Source organism: Haliotis cracherodii, unplaced genomic scaffold (assembly GCF_022045235.1).
Source record: "Haliotis cracherodii isolate W230 unplaced genomic scaffold, xgHalCrac1.p SCAF_14, whole genome shotgun sequence".
NCBI lineage: Eukaryota > Metazoa > Mollusca > Gastropoda > Lepetellida > Haliotidae > Haliotis > Haliotis cracherodii.
The window spans coordinates 28,026,992-28,043,299 of NW_027266269.1; the positions used below are offsets into that span (position 1 = coordinate 28,026,992).

The window sequence follows — 16,308 nt, forward strand, 5'->3', positions numbered from 1 at the left end:
AATATACACCCATGTTTGATGGTGGCTAAAATGTAACAAAATATGAAACGGTTATTCGATGGGGATGTATATGATACAGGTATTATAAACTGAGGACAATAAAAAGTATGCCGTGTTTGTTTGTGTGTGAAATCGGAAATTGAAAGAACTATTGTTAAATTTTAAACGTGTTTTACGAGTTTTACGTTCGCTTTCCGACTTTGTGAGTAGTTCGCACACGGTCCCGCCAGGCCATTTAGTGGTTCTGCCGAGGAGTGAGTGAGTGAGTATGGTTTTACGCCACTTTTAGCAATAGTCCAGCAATATCACGGCGGGGAACACGGGAAATGGGCTTCACACATTGTACCCATGTCAGGAATCGAACCCGGGTCTTCGGCGTGACGAACGAACGCTTTAACCACTAGGCTACCCTACCGCCCCTCTGACGAGGAGGGTATGTCCGAAAAGGAAGGTCAACCTTGGGGACTTTAGGGTTGTTTATTCAATTTTGGGAAAATTTGGAATTTTGAAGAATGCCGTGCTCTGCACTTAATGTACTTAAAGGAGCAGGTAGAGAGAGAGAGAGAGAGAGAGAGAGAGAGAGAGAGAGAGAGAGAGAGAGAGAGAGAGAGAGAGAGAGAGAGAGAGAGAGAGAGACGCAAGTAGCGTAACGCGACGATGCCCATTAACATTATGAAAACTAATGTGTTGTGTTGTAGTTTAACTCATGTCTTAGGCAACAATAGAGCAACTTTACTGAAACAATAACTTCACAACGTATTATTTCAAACACCAGATGTAACCGCGTCAGAGAAAAGCCTCTCAACACTAACAAGCTGTGTCAACAGCCAGTCACTTGTCACGTACGCTCCAATGAGATCTAATTAATGTGAGGTTTATCAATATCCACAAACAATGGCCGTGGGGTAAGGGTATTACCGTTGTTTACACGCCTCTAAACACTGCTTCCGTACATATCCAATTAGTCTCAGTTCATTGTCAGCTTTGATGGTGACACAAACAGGTTTCCATACTCGAGACGCTCAAACGACTCGCGTGGTTGATTTGCAGCCAGGCACGCCCAACACGCACAGTACGGCTGTTTTCATTGGATGGATGGCGGGTCACAGGTCATGATAGTACTCGGAGTGGGGACAGGACTTGTGATACAGACGAACTAATTCCAACATCGACCTATGAGGTCATGGATACTTGATTGGGAGAAACGCGGAAGAATCACACACTCAGGTAGTGTTCCATAGATACTTTAAACAACTGTGTAGCCCTCGTGTCGTCCGACCCACCCAGGTAGGCTACCCGACCTACTTGATTCACGAACGTCTACCCCCAACAGATCGTCCCCCAAACACAAAGGTACACATTGTCCCGTCTATATAGGTGCTATAATTTTGCAGTATTTGTGTCGAACGGCACACCCAGGGTAGGCTACCCGACCAACTTGATTCACGAGCGTCTATCCCGTACAGGTCGTCCCCCTAACACACACAGGTACACATTGTCCTTATATAGGTTTTAGATTTTTGCAGTCCTCGTGTGTGTATTGGTATACCCGGGGTATGTGGGATAGGCTACCCGACCTACTTGATTCACGATCGTCTACCCCGTTGACAGTGTTCCCCAAAGACACAGGTACAGTGTTTCACTTATATATGCCGAGGTACTGTAAGTTCCCATGATCCCCAGCGAGGTGGCCTAGCTTTGGTTACTGGTGACCTATAGCCCTTGTTTTAAAACTGTCTACATGATATTGTTATGCTCAAATATGTTTCATAAATTGTTTTTAAATATAACTTTGCATACATGACTCAATTGTGAATACATTAAACTTGGTCTCGTCGCTATATGGCATATGGGTAGAATGTGGTCTTGTTCCGCTTATATATGTCAACAGTACTGTATCGCAACGCCGCTCGGGTTCACCGGGTGGACCCCCCAACATACGGGTAGAGTGGGGTCTTGTTCCGTTTATATATGTCAATGTAATGTTTCTGACGCACGGGTACACCGGGTAATTGACGGCGAGTAGGGTACCCGATCAACGGGTAGTCTTAGGATGTTGGTAGTCCCACCCGACTCATTCACTACCCTTGCATATGCTGTACAACTAAACAGGACCCGTGAAGATCCGGGTTAGTATAGGTTTTCAACAACCCATGCTTGACCTTCAGAGGCAACTTTGCTTGTCAGAGGCGACTAACGGGATCGGGGGGTCAGGCTCGCTGATTTGGTTGATGCATTTCATCGTATCCCAATTGCAAGGATCGATGCTCATGATGTCAATCACTGGATTATCTGACCCAGCTTCGATTATTTACAGACCGGCGTCATAAAGCAGGAGTATTGATGAGTGCGGCGTAAAACAACAAACAAATAAACAGACACTGGATGTCAGTGAATTATCTAGGTCACAAGCGAAGGTTTACAGTCGTGGGAAACGCACTGTTAAACATGACCATATGCTTTTACTCTGCGGAGACACGTCAAGCTTGACACGCCCTGATTGTAGGACATCTGCCATGGCTGTACGAGTGAGCACTCCGTGACCTCTTATATCGTTAACAGACTTCGTTAATACCAATGTCTAAGGACATTTTACAAAAAAATGAGACCCGTGAAGATGCGGGGTGGAATAGGTCTTCAGCAACCCATGCTTGCCGTAAAAGGTGACTATGCTTGTCGTAAGAGGCGACTAACGGGATCGGGTGGTCAGGCTCACTGACTTGGTTGGTTGATGCATGTCATCGATCCCAATTGCGTAGATCGATGCTCATGATGTCAATCACTGGATTGTTTGTCCAGACTCGATTATTTACAGACCGCCGTCATACTTAGAGATTGCTGTGCACATACCTACCCCAAACGAGTAGAGAATATTGTGTCTGTGATAATTATGGTCACATAATGGCTTCCCCGATTATATTTGTCACTTATGACGGCAAAAATAATATTCAAGTTCGTACCTCACCATTGGGATAAGGTCAAATGTTTCTCGCGTGTTTTTTAAGTTTTATCGATACCTAAATAACCTTAATAAATATATTCCCCATTGGGATAAGGTCAGATATTACTCGCGTGGTTTTTAGTTTCATCGATACCTAAATAACCTTAATAAATATATTCCCCATTGGGATAAGGTCAGATATTACTCGCGTGGTTTTTAGTTTCATCGATACCTAAATAACCTTAATAAATATATTCCCCATTGGGATAAGGTCAAATATTACTCGCGTGGTTTTTAGTTTTATCGATACCTAAAAAACTTTAATAAATATATTCCCCATTGGGATAAGGTCAGATATTACTCGCGTGGTTTTTAGTTTCATCGATACCTAAATAACCTTAATAAATATATTCCCCATTGGGATAAGGTCAAATATAACTCGCGTGGTTTTTAGTTTTATCGATACCTAGATAACTTTAATAAATATATTCTTGGATGTATTTAAAACCTAATTCATTCCCGAAAACACTGAAAAAAATATTTTGTCGCACCTTTTGGAAAAATAATATCTTTCGCTGTATGTCTTCAAGAAAACGTTTTGAAGAAACTAATTTTCTTCAGGTCCACCGTTCAAAAATAATTTTCTGTCACAAACTAAAAACCCAGCCACCCCCCACCGGTGTATGTAGGTCATATAATCGGTGTGTATAGGTCATATAATCGGCGTGTTTAGGTCATATAATCGGTGTTTATAGGTCATATAATCGGTGTGTTTAGGTCATATAATCAGCGTGTATAGGTAATATAATCGGTGTGTATAGGTCATATAATCGGCGTGTTTATAGGTAATATAATCAATGTGTATAGGTCATATAATCAGTGTATTTAGGCCATATGATTGGTGTATTTAGGCTGTATAATCTGTGTATATGTAGTATATATAGTCGCTGTCCTACGCGGCGGTCTACCCGGGCTGTCTACCCCGCTATCCGTGACATGAGGCACAGAGAACCACTCCCACACCCATACAATAGCTTTATGTACAGTGATTCAATAGTATGGATGGGTTGTGGGGACATCATGTTGTTTTTCTAGACATGCGCTGACATGATTCTCCATGGGAGGATGTCAATTTCTCGTTTCGCCCAATCAACACCACCAAAAGATACGGAAGGACGGATACAGCATAAGTATTTGTGGCTTTGACTTTATTGCGAATCTTGTCCAGAAAAGCAAAGGACTAAAAGAATCGCCCTGAAATGTTCCCAAGGGGAGGTCAATACATTCCAGTGACTTCAAAATCCATTCGTGAGATACAGAATCATAAGATTTTCTGTAGTCTATCCAACATACTGAGAGGTTATTGTGGTATGTTTGGGCCTCTTCAAGGATCATTTTCTGAACTAGTAGGGCGGTCGGGTAGCCTAGTGGTTAAAGCGTTCGCTCGTCACGCCGAAGACCCGGGTTCGATTCCCGACATGGTTACACTGTGTGAGGCACATTTCGGGTGTACCCGCCGTTATATTGCTGGAATATTACTAAAATCGGCGTAAAACCATACTCACTCACTCTGAACTAGCATCCTAACAACCCAAACATCTCTTTCTGACTCTTTTTAGCTCCATGTAAATAATGTCATTGGAAGTGCAGTATGATGACACGAGATCTGTGAGACACCCTGTAAATATATTGTTCTGTCTATTCAGACAAGTAATAGGGCGAAACGTGTTTAGGTTCAGTCAAATCACCATTCTTTCGGAGAAGTATTGTTCGACCCTTTGCACAAATTTTACACAGTAGAGTAATGGTGTTTGGACACAGGGGAACAATTTCCCAAACCGATTTCAAATACCATCAGACCCTAGCGCCTTCTTATATTTGGGCATTTTTAATTACCCTTTTCAGGCAATCGGGCGTAATAAGCACAAGAATGATGACTTTATTTTGCCATGTACGTTATTATTGTAATCCCCCAGCCATGGTTCCTCGGGGCTGCGGTTGCCAGATATAGACCACAACTGTTACCGATACCTTTCACTGCGATTGGTTGCATTTATTTGCATGTTAAACTGATTCATTTGATCTTTTTCTTCTTCTTCTTCTTCTTCTTCTTCTCCGTTTGATTTCACGTCGCATTGACCATGTGTTCGGAATCGACTTTAAGCCAAACTACTCATGCCCATGAAAGGTAATCATCGACCCACTCTCAGAGGATTGACACCCACATGTGACCTAAATATGCCATGTTGAAATTCCTCTTTCGCACACGACACAAGTGCAGTAGCGGCAAGTTAGATCTTAAACTTTATGTTTTGGTCCTGTCGACCTAAACTAGTAGACAGACGGCAACCGATTTGTCGTAGGCTACGATTGGACGATACTAAGCAGAGCATTCATTGGTCCTCGGTCTCGAATGAAAACAAATGGCGGACAACGTGAAGTTTGTTTGTGAAGTAAAGTGCACATAAGCAGATAAGTTCACAACAGGTGCAAGACGTTCACTTCTCAGAAACTCAGCATCGATTCTAAGGACGCTACGCATGCGCACCTATTACCGGATATGGTACACGTTTGTACCACTTTCTGGACATCGTGTGTTGGCGAAAACCAGTAAGCTTGTGTCGCGTACCAACAGTTTATTAGAACGCTACAGTATTTAGATACTGTACGCCTCGTTTTGGGTTTGGAATGAACGCACAGTTCTTTGCCGTCACGTGTATTTATTTAATTGATATTTGTTTCTACTTTTCAGGCGTCAGTATGAAGAGACTCGAGGGGCAGGTGTTGCTGTTGATGGTGCTGTCCGCCTTCGTCGTCGTGGTGTTCATAAACCACGTGACCAAAAAAGACCCCGTTGCCGTTCAGAGAGAGCTGAGCTTGCGCGAACTTAAACAGCTAATCAAGGAACAGATTCATGCAGAAGAAAGATATTTGTCTCCTGAAAAACAGAGTCAATCTAAGCCAAAAATACAGAACGATAATGTTCTTCGTGAAGAGTCCGAAGAAAAACGGAAAAAACCCTTCACGAGCTTGGAAAAAAATAAATCATCTCACGAGATCACGTCTATTCGTTCAGACGCAAGCAAAAAACGTTATATCGTTCATTTATGTGACAGTACTCGCGCATGCGCTGGTTGGGGCGACAGACAAAGGGGCGTGGTCGCTGCGTATTTGCTTGCCATTGTCACCAATAGAGTGTTTGTTCTTAATATGACGTCACCATGTCCAGTTCGCAACTTTCTTAAGCCACACAAGTACCACTGGGAAATCCCCGATTCAGAATTGGCGGGAAAGTCTGCCATTACGGTTGGCGGTGTTCGTGCAACAGACTACCATAAGGTTGCTCGCTTCCAGGATTTCAATAAAATTTATAACTACGACGTCATATATCTTCGATCCAACAGTGACTTGTTAAATATTATCAAATCAAATCCTCTATATAAGAAAAAAATCCCAGACTGGGCAAAAACATATCGTCACAGGGCCTTCAAGAACGGCTGGGAAAAATTAATGACACCAACAAATCACATGACCAAACGCCTCAACGCTCTTCTGAAAGGCGTTGATCTCTTGAAACAGGGTGACCTGGTGTGCGCGCATGTGCGGATCGGTAAAAACGCGCAGCTGACGAACGACTCCCCGAACCGGAACTCGATTGAGTCAGTAGATGCATTATGGGATTTTCTCGCCCCTTATGTGAAGAATGCCACGCGAATGTTCATAGCAACTGACTCAATGGAGGTTAGAGCGCTTGCTAGGAAGAGATTCGGAAAGAAAACACTGGACAGTGGGGGAACCATCATCCACATTGACAGACAGAGAAAGAGCGGGTCGGCGTGTGATGGCTTCGAGACGGCCATCTTGGAACAGCTGATCCTGACCAAATGTCACGTGCTAGTTGTCTCAGCAAGTAACTTCAGCATCAGGGGAGCCTTCCTCAGGGGGACCAATGACAAGCTGTTTATGTTCAGAAACGCCACCATCACACCTTTCAACATGGGAACTTGATGGTTGTTGGAATGAACTCGTGGTGATAGTCGGTTTTGCTGTCTTGTTCAACGGGCTGACGCTGTTCGTCATTTCTGAAAATGTGTATTTTTGTATTATCATTCTTTTACTGATGTGCAATTTGTTTTGAAAAAAAATGAATTCTGTTTTTTCATATTTTAGTGATGTGAATTTTATCATATTTTAAATTTATATTTTTTTTACTATCGTGTTTTGGCGCACATTCACATTTCAACGGACTGAAGTCCGTGAGGGACGGATTCATAAATACATGTATTTTTGAACATATGTATATTTTATTATATTCTTTCTGATGTGAATTTTGCTTTAAAAATATTTCAATTTTGTATTTTCGTTTTTTGGAAGTGTGAATTTTATCATTTGTTAAATTTATGTATTTTTACTGTTATTTTTGGTATTCACATTTCGGAGGCGAGAACGTATCACGATGGGAACCTGATGTTAGGTTGTTCTTAAGAACAGACGCCATTGAACACATCATTGACAAAAATGTACTTATGTCCAAGTTGTCTTAACAAACGCAGTCATGAGAACATCATGTATTATGGCATTGAAGACATGTTATCCAGACGGTATTGTGAAAAAAATGGTGGTTGTACAGACGGTACTGAAAAATAAGACGGTATTGAAAACTTCTATTGGTGTACAGACTTGAAACGTTGCTGGGGTTATGCAGATGTCTGTACTGTACAATACATAGAATGGACCTGTGAATAATGTGTATATATGTGGTACATGTAGTCATAAAAGGCACATTGTTATCCCTCGTTGCAGATGAATCTCATAACGGCTCCTGGGCTAGTGTATATTGGTATTATGGCCGAGTTGGTGTGCAGTATCTTAGACATAACACATACCTGTCTCCATGGTAACTGTCGCTGCATCTTGTGCTTGTGATGAGGACATCGACATGTTTATACTGTGCGGACATCCTCATCGACCCTCCAGTCTCCCTTGAAACCGGAGTTATTACGTAATCACTCGGGTGCACTTGGTTAATTCCGCTAACTGAACTGAGCTGGTTCTCGTGATGACGTGCACAGATACAAAGTTGGATTACGTTGGTGATTTTATTCGGGACATTTTGTTCGTACCTAGCTGCTGGACTCAGCGTGACGTGATGTCTCAAAGGGGTAGTTGATATGGTATCTTCTGTGGGAAACATGGTGTTTCAGACTACCGACACTGGCCTGACGGCTTTCCATTGAAGGTGATTGTTTGCGGGACGCTTCTTTGGGAACAGCGCCGTGTTGCTCCATCTTGTCGCGTGACAACAAACGATAAAACCAGGGGAAACTAGTCGGAGTTTATTGTGGGTGTTTATTTTGTATAATAAACAATGTTCACTGAAGCCCACGCGTTGTTTACATGTATTTACTACCAAGAAATGGAACACGATTATTGCAAGTACGTGTCCTTCTATTTTCATGGCCACTGATTCCGAGACAAGTAGTCCTGGCTTTTTACTCTTGAGGTCGAGCGCCAGGCAGGGTAACAAAAAGTAGCATCTTGTTGTATGACGTGGCTGGGGATTGAAACACCGAAAGTCCACTCTCCGGGCACTGAGACGCTCTATCCCACAAGACCACAGCAGTGGTCCACACATGTACCAAGTACAAACTGTATCCAACAGGTAAGATGTATACAGAGTGTAAAACGTGTAAGATGTACACACATTATCACACATGTAAGAAGTATAAACAGTGTCACACATGTAAGAACTATACAGAGTGTAACACATGTAAGAAGTATACAGAGTGTAACACATGTAAAAAGTATACAGAGTGTAACACATGTAAGAAGTATACACAGTATCACAAATGTAAGAAGTATACACAGTATCACACATGTAAGAAGTATACAGAGTATCACAAATGTAAGAAGTATACACAGTATCACACATGTAAGAAGTGTATACAGTATCACGCATGTAATAAGTATACAGAGTGTAAGAGATGTAAGAAGTATACAGAGTGTAACACATGTAAGAAGTATACAGAGTGTAACACATGTAAGTTGTATACAGAGTGTAACACATGTAAGATGTATACAGAGTGTAACACATGTAAGAAGTATACAGAGTGTAACACATGTAAGTTGTATACAGAGTGTAACACATGTAAGAAGTATACAGAGTGTAACACATGTAAGAAGTATACAGAGTTTAACACATGTAAGTTGTATACAGAGTGTAACACATGTAAGAAGTATACAGAGTGTAACACATGTAAGAAGTATACAGAGTGTAACTCATGTAAGAAGTATACAGAGTGTAAGAGATGTAAGAAGTATAAAGAGTGTAACACATGTAAGATGTACACACATTATCACACATGTAAGAAGTATAAACAGTGTCACACATGGAAGAAGGATACAGAGTGTAACACATGTAAGAAGTATACAGAGTGTAAGAGATGTAAGAAGTATACAGAGTGTAACACATGTAAGATGTATACACATTATCACACATGTAAGATGTATACAGAGTGTAACACATGTAAGAAGTATACAGAGTGTAACACATGTAAGAAGTATAGAGAGTGTAACACATGTAAGAAGTATACAGAGTGTAACACATGTAAGATGTATACACATTATCACACATGTAAGAAGTATAAACAGTGTCACACATGTAAGATGTATACAGAGTGTAAAACATGTAAGATGTATACAGAGTGTAACACATGTAAGATGTACACACATTATCACACATGTAAGAAGTATAAACAGTGTCACACATGTAAGAAGTATACAGAGTGTAACACATGTAAGAAGTATACAGAGTGTAACACATGTAAGATGTATACAGAGTGTAACACATGTAAGAAGTATACAGAGTGTAACACATATTAGAAGTATACAGAGTGTAACATAAAAGATGTATACACGTTATCACACATGTAAGAAGTATAAACAGTGTCACACATGTAAGAAGTATACAGAGTGTAACACATGTAAGAAGTATACAGAGTGTAACACATGTAAGAAGTATAGAGAGTGTAACACATGTAAGAAGTATACAGAGTGTAACACATGTAAGATGTATACACAGTATCACACATGTAAGAAGTATAGACAGTATCACACGTGTAAGAAGTGTATACAGTATCAAACATGTAAGAAGTATAGAGAGCGTAACACATGTAAGAAGTATACAGAGTGTAACACATGTAAGAAGTGTACACATTATCACACATGTAAGAAGTATAGACAGTATCACACGTGTAAGAAGTGTATACAGTATCAAACATGTAAGAAGTATACAGAGCGTAACACATGTAAGAACTATACAGAGTGTAACACATGTAAGAACTATACAGAGTGTAACACATGTAAGATGTATACAGAGTGTAACACATGTAAGTAGTATACAGAGTGTAACACATGTAAGATGTATACAGAGTGTAACACATGTAAGAAGTATACACTGTATCACACATGTAAGAAGTATACACTGTATCACAACTGTAAGAAGTATACACTGTATCACACATGTAAGAAGTATACACTGTATCACACATGTAAGAAGTATACAGAGTGTAACACATGTAAGAAGTATACAGAGTGTAACACATGTAAGAAGTATACAGAGTGTAACACATGTAAGAAGTATACACTGTATCACACATGTAAGAAGTATACAGAGTGTAACACATGTAAGAAGTATACAGAGTGTAACACATGTAAGAAGTATACAGAGTGTAACACATGTAAGTAGTATACAGAGTGTAACACATGTAAGAAGTATACAGAGTGTAACACATGTAAGAAGTATACAGAGTGTAACACATGTAAGAAGTATACAGAGTGTAAAACATGTAAGTAGTATACAGAGTGTAACACATGTAAGAAGTATACAGAGTGTAACACATGTAAGAAGTATACAGAGTGTAACACATGTAAGAAGTATACACAGTATCACACATGTAAGAAGTTTACACTGTGTCACACATGTAAGAAATATACACAGTGTCACACATGTAAGAAGTTTACACTGTATCACACATGTAAGAAATATACACAGTGTCACACATGTAAGAAGTATAGAGTGTCACATATGTAGGAAGTATACACTATATTACACATGTAAGAAGTATAAAAAATGTAAGAAACATACATATATGATTTATACGTATTGTGACAGAAGAGTGGCCAATATAATTGTGATTAAGTAACACTTACGTTTAATGCATGCTGGGAGAGCGGAAGGTCGGGGTTCGATCCCCGGCCGCGTCATACCAAAAGACGTTAAAATATGGTACTTGTTATTATCCTGTCTGGCGCTCGGCATTAAGGGGCTAAAACAAGGACTGGTCGGCTCGGAGTCAGTATACTGTGTCTGAGTGGGGTATTCATGTTAAACTGCGACATGGTATCTCAGTGAGCTAGCACTATAAATCGGCATCAGTCCGGACTAGTACAAGCAGCCACACAAACACACACACGTACATGCAGGTCGCTATATAAGTGCAATAATCTTGGACGCGACGTTAAATCCCATTTCACCTCACCTCACCTAATGCATGCTGAGAAGAGGCTATGTATTTATGTTGGAAAAGATGGAAGTATATTAATATTTTCTTAACATATTTTTAGAAGAAAATAATAGACAGCTTTATAGATATTTAAAACGTATTTAAAACCATTTTCCTTTTTGGTCTTATCTTCCTGGCCAGGGCTTGTCATGAGAGAGGCCACCTGCTTCGTGGAGGCGGTACAGGGCTGGGCAGAAACAACCTGACCCAACCCCGCGACGCTGTGAGGCCGACAAAAAACCTCCAGGCTAGGAATCCGGAAAAAACCTCTACTGTTTATGAGATGTTTGTGTCGTAGATGGGTGAAAGAAACTTGATCATGATATGGTCGTCCAATCGACTCTGCTTTTAGCAGAAATCTCTAACGAATATGGAAAGGTTTTATCACTTTTATTCATGTTGATCTGTAAGTGCGATAGTGGGTATGTAACTGGGTTATGTTTTAACCCGTGTGGAATAATAGTTAAGGTATATCAGGACGTGTCAACTTCATGTGGTGACTCCCACGAACACATTTATGACATACCAAGGAATCTATGGTCGAACTCACGATAACAGGATCCTGGAGCGTCAAAGGGACGCAACTATTCACGGCGAACTGCAGGAACCTGTCACTTTGTCCCTCTGGGCGCGATAACGCCTACATGTATATATGTTTATGGATTCCGTGTTAACGATAAAATTTCTTTCGAAAGTAATATCCAAACTAAAAAGTGGATGATGTGGGTGATTTAAGTGTAACCTTTTTATGTGCTGCACTCTAATCAATGTGGGTGAAAACCGACGCCTCCTCGTTGTGAGCGCAATTGTAACCCTGACATCGGAGAATCATGAAGGTCGCTGTCTGTCTCCTCCTAGCCGTGGTCGTGGCCGTGGCGTATGGTAAGTAGGGAGAGAGTAAGGGGAGTAGACCTGCATCATGACCGTGGAATATATTTATTTTATGAAAAAACATAACCTAGCATAGGGAATTTTTATTTTTATTTTTAGAGTCAAGAAGGATATTGTGTAATATAAGATTTCATAGACTAAATGTTTGTCTATAAGGGGAGGTGTGACAGAAACTTGGAGAGAGAGAAGGAGGGGGGGGGGGGGGGGATAGGTGGAGTGACGGGGCACAGAATGGGGGGGAGACGGGGGTTAGGGGTGGAAGTTGATATATAGGCGAGAATACATGGAACATGTACTTGGAAATATTTGAACCAGATGTGTAAGGTTGTAGTTACGATCAGTTTTGCGTCTGTGACTCCCAAAATAAAATTGCATTTTCTGAAAAAACCCCCAAAACAACAAACCAAAACATTAGGATTTCTTGTATGCCCCCCCCCCCCCCCCCCTCTCTCTCTCTCTTTCTTCCCTATCCCCTCCTTCCGACACATAATGTTATATGATCGATATCTTCCACACTGCGATGGACGTTACACTTCTTCTCTGGTTCCCACAGCCGCCCCGAGAGACCAGGCCCTCTGCGGCCCTGTCTGTATGATCTACTGCCCTTTCGGCAACGTCCTCGACAGCAACGGCTGCCCCACCTGCAGTTGCAACTGTGAGTATATGCTGGTGAATGGGTACCCGGTAGAACGAGATGTACATCCAAAGGCACCTGGGGTTGTATATTTCCGAAAGAATTTCGAGTGCACACTGATCAATTGACCGGGCTAATAATATTGGAGGATGACGATGAAGATGATGATGATGATGATGATGATGATGATGATATGATGATGCTGATGATTGTTGTTATTTATAAATATGTAGTTGCTAATAGATATGAAGAGTAAGTGAGAGGAGATGGTAAATTAATAATATTGAGAACTATTACTACTACTACTACTACTACTACTACTACTACTACTACTACTACTGCTACTACTACTACTACTTCTACTACTACTACAACTACTACCACTACCACTACCACCACCACACACACACACGGCAGACGTAGAGACACATACACACGCACGTAAACGCGCAGGCAGACACAGACACACACAGAGACATACACTCACACAGACACACACAGACACACACAGACACACACAGACACACACACACACACACACACACACACACGGCAGACGTAGAGACACATACACACACACGTAAACGCAGAAGCAGACACAGACACACACAGAGACATACACTCACACAGACACGCACACACACACAGGAAGACGCAGAAACACATACACACGCAAGTAAAGACACAAGCAGACACAGACACACACAGATACACGCAAGCACGCATCCGCACACACACACTTCGACGACTACGATGACGACGACGACGACGACGATGATGATCATGATGATAATAATGATGACGACGATCCTTTATTGAAATCTATTTCCAGGGCCAACATCCAACGCCCCCTCGGTGGAAAAGAAGGCTCTCTGCTTTAACGCCCAAATGGCCCTGTGTGACTTGTGGTGTCCTTCGGGGAGGATGGCTCACGACGCCAACGGCTGCCCCCTCTGCAAGTGTGATAACACCATCATCCTACCTGACTGATAACTGATACACAGTCTTCTGCCACAAGACACCTAACACCAATGTTTTTTTAGATAAACCATTCCTACATACAAGGCTCTTCTTGTTGATCTTGATTCAGCAAAAGTGGAACTATACTCAAGAGCTAATTTAACGCATCTACAGTCACCAGGAGTGAGTGAGGTTTTACGCCGCTTTAAGGAATATTCCTGCAATATCACAACGGGGGCACCAGAAATGGGCTTCACAAATTGTACCCATGTCGGGAATCGAACCCGGGTTTTCGGCGTGACGAGCGAACGCTTTAACGGCTAGGCTACCCGACCGCCCCAGTCACCAGGATATTTCGGACATAGTTTATCAGTTTTATACAAAATTGGTAAACACTTCAACAAATATTTTCCTGTAATATCAAGCGACATACTTGCAAAACAGATCTTCATATTTAAACGAGTGATTTCTATTCTTTGGGTGACTGCCATAACATAACATACTCCTCTGCGTTAAAATACAATTCTGATAAACCATGCAACTTCACGTGTACTCTGACAAAACACCTGAATCTACTCACACTGTTCCATGACGATGGTGGTCCATGATGTGGAGTGAGTGAGTGAGTGAGTGAGTGAGTGAGTGAGTGAGTGGGTGAGTGAGTGAGCACCATCTCTGTGGTCAACAAGATTCTTATGAACAGGTAACTACAGCGTGCCTAAAAACAAACCAGGACAACAAACTTTGAAAGAAATTCACCCGACAGTGCGTATGCATCACTTATGGAAAATAGCATACGTTTTTCTAACGCATTAACTGTACATATCATGCATGATAAATCTCGCATCAGTAAAACCTGCTGATTTTATACGTTCACTATTCCACACCATAGTACGGGCTGTAGAAAACATGTCATCATTGACTGTGAAGGACTCTTTCTTCAGTGCTGCACATGAACGGCTTTATTATGTTTTGAGACCAGGATGACACTGCAATGTTGAACTGTTTGCTTGGATGAGATCACAACACTTTATGTCGTGTTGATTTTAGCCTTGAATGCTATTTGTGTTGGTTGTCTCAGAGTTTGTACATATTTGCAGGTCAAACAAAGCATTTTATAACCGTTATTGTTCACTAGCATCTGCCTAGAACGGCTTTGCATGTTTATATTTTTGTTATCTTCTTTTGGTTAATTACAGGTCATTTATGATTTGACCTAATTTACTTTCACATGTACTCTTCATGTACATGTTTTGGAGGAAATAAAGAATGTCTGCCTGTCAATGTATCACACACGTAAAGAATACCAGTCAAAAAGTAGAAATATGTTTTGAGGAGTGGCTATGTATTCAATATCTGAAAGATAGAATTACATTAATATTTTCTCAACACATTTTTAAATTAAAATAGTAGATAGCTTTATAGATATTTTAAACGTTTTCAAAACCATTATACTTTTTGGTCTTATCTGCTTTGCCAGGGATTGTCACGAGAGAGGGCCACCCGTCCCAGAGAGCGGGACAGGGATGGGCAGAAACTACAAGGTTGAGGCCAACTGTATCCGTTAACTTCCGCTGTATCCGCCCAAAGCCGACCCCGGTACATTGACAACACCTTTTCTGAAAACTCAGCCTGCGGCGATAAACAAATGAGTGACAAGCGAAGTAATGTCTTTTGGTCAGTCATGCTCGAAGTCTTGACTATAAAGCATAAAAGCCACGATATTGAGCAAGAATTTTGTTACCTAAAGTTGGAGACGTGTCTTCTTGCATGAGTTATCCAAATAAATGGGCAGGTATGGTCTCCTCATACGTTGAAGATGTCCGTCACCACGCCCATCCGTACCATTCGTGACCAACTCGTGTTATTCCGGGACAAGCCGAATAGCGACTCGTGCCCATCTCGTGGCCATTTTTGCGACCGGTTTCCGTCTCAGCGCTAACGGGCATACCTAAAATAATTGTCAACTCGTTGCGTAATGGTTCATATACATTTCAGATGCAATTTAAAGCACACCAGGACGTGCGGAATTATACAGTATGATCGAACACATTTGAAGTATGAAGAACTTGAATTCATACGCGCAGTCTGATTGGTTTGTCGTATTTTCGCACATAACATTCATCCATAGGGGGGACGAGTCTTCATGCAGGTTACGGAAAGGGGCGAATGGTGACGAATGACTTCCTGCAGGTTACGGAAAGGGGCGAGGGGTGACGAATGACTTCCTGCAGGTTACGGAAAGGGGTCGAATGGTGACGAATGCCACCCCTACACCAGAACCCAGCAATCGGGATCTGGTAATGGTATATGTTTAT

General features: G+C 41.4%; 2 protein-coding genes across 3 annotated transcripts; both read left to right on the forward strand.

The window, feature by feature from the left end:
- Window positions 1–1,103: 1,103 nt before the first annotated feature.
- LOC139460666 (uncharacterized) lies at window positions 1,104–8,283 on the forward strand. Of its 2 annotated transcripts, none has more exons than XM_071242146.1 (2): window positions 1,104–1,227; window positions 5,694–8,283. In XM_071242146.1, the coding sequence occupies exons 1-2, from the start codon at window positions 1,176–1,178 to the stop codon at window positions 6,947–6,949; spliced, it is 1,308 nt and encodes a 435-aa protein (XP_071098247.1). In that variant the 5' UTR covers window positions 1,104–1,175; the 3' UTR covers window positions 6,950–8,283. The 2 variants fall into 2 exon arrangements, with proteins under 2 accessions (XP_071098247.1, XP_071098248.1); XM_071242147.1 differs by lacking the exon at window positions 1,104–1,227 and adding an exon at window positions 1,252–1,353.
- Window positions 8,284–12,280: 3,997 nt separating this feature from the next.
- Window positions 12,281–14,167, forward strand: LOC139460667 (BPTI/Kunitz domain-containing protein 4-like). The gene is made up of 3 exons (XM_071242148.1): window positions 12,281–12,387; window positions 12,950–13,051; window positions 13,863–14,167. The coding sequence occupies exons 1-3, from the start codon at window positions 12,336–12,338 to the stop codon at window positions 14,018–14,020; spliced, it is 312 nt and encodes a 103-aa protein (XP_071098249.1). The 5' UTR covers window positions 12,281–12,335; the 3' UTR covers window positions 14,021–14,167.
- Window positions 14,168–16,308: the final 2,141 nt, after the last annotated feature.

What these genes read in the sequence shown, in the direction of transcription:
- LOC139460666 (XM_071242146.1), top strand. Translation starts at nt 1,176, where the DNA reads ATGAGGTCATGGATACTTGATTGGGAGAAACGCGGAAGAATCACACAC. An exon ending in CGGAAGAATCACACACTCAG is followed by an intron (nt 1,228 to 5,693) that starts GTAGTGTTCCAT and finishes TCTACTTTTCAG; the next exon opens with GCGTCAGTATGAAGAGACTC.
- LOC139460667 (XM_071242148.1), top strand. Translation starts at nt 12,336, where the DNA reads ATGAAGGTCGCTGTCTGTCTCCTCCTAGCCGTGGTCGTGGCCGTGGCG. An exon ending in GGTCGTGGCCGTGGCGTATG is followed by an intron (nt 12,388 to 12,949) that starts GTAAGTAGGGAG and finishes TGGTTCCCACAG; the next exon opens with CCGCCCCGAGAGACCAGGCC. An exon ending in CCCCACCTGCAGTTGCAACT is followed by an intron (nt 13,052 to 13,862) that starts GTGAGTATATGC and finishes ATCTATTTCCAG; the next exon opens with GGCCAACATCCAACGCCCCC.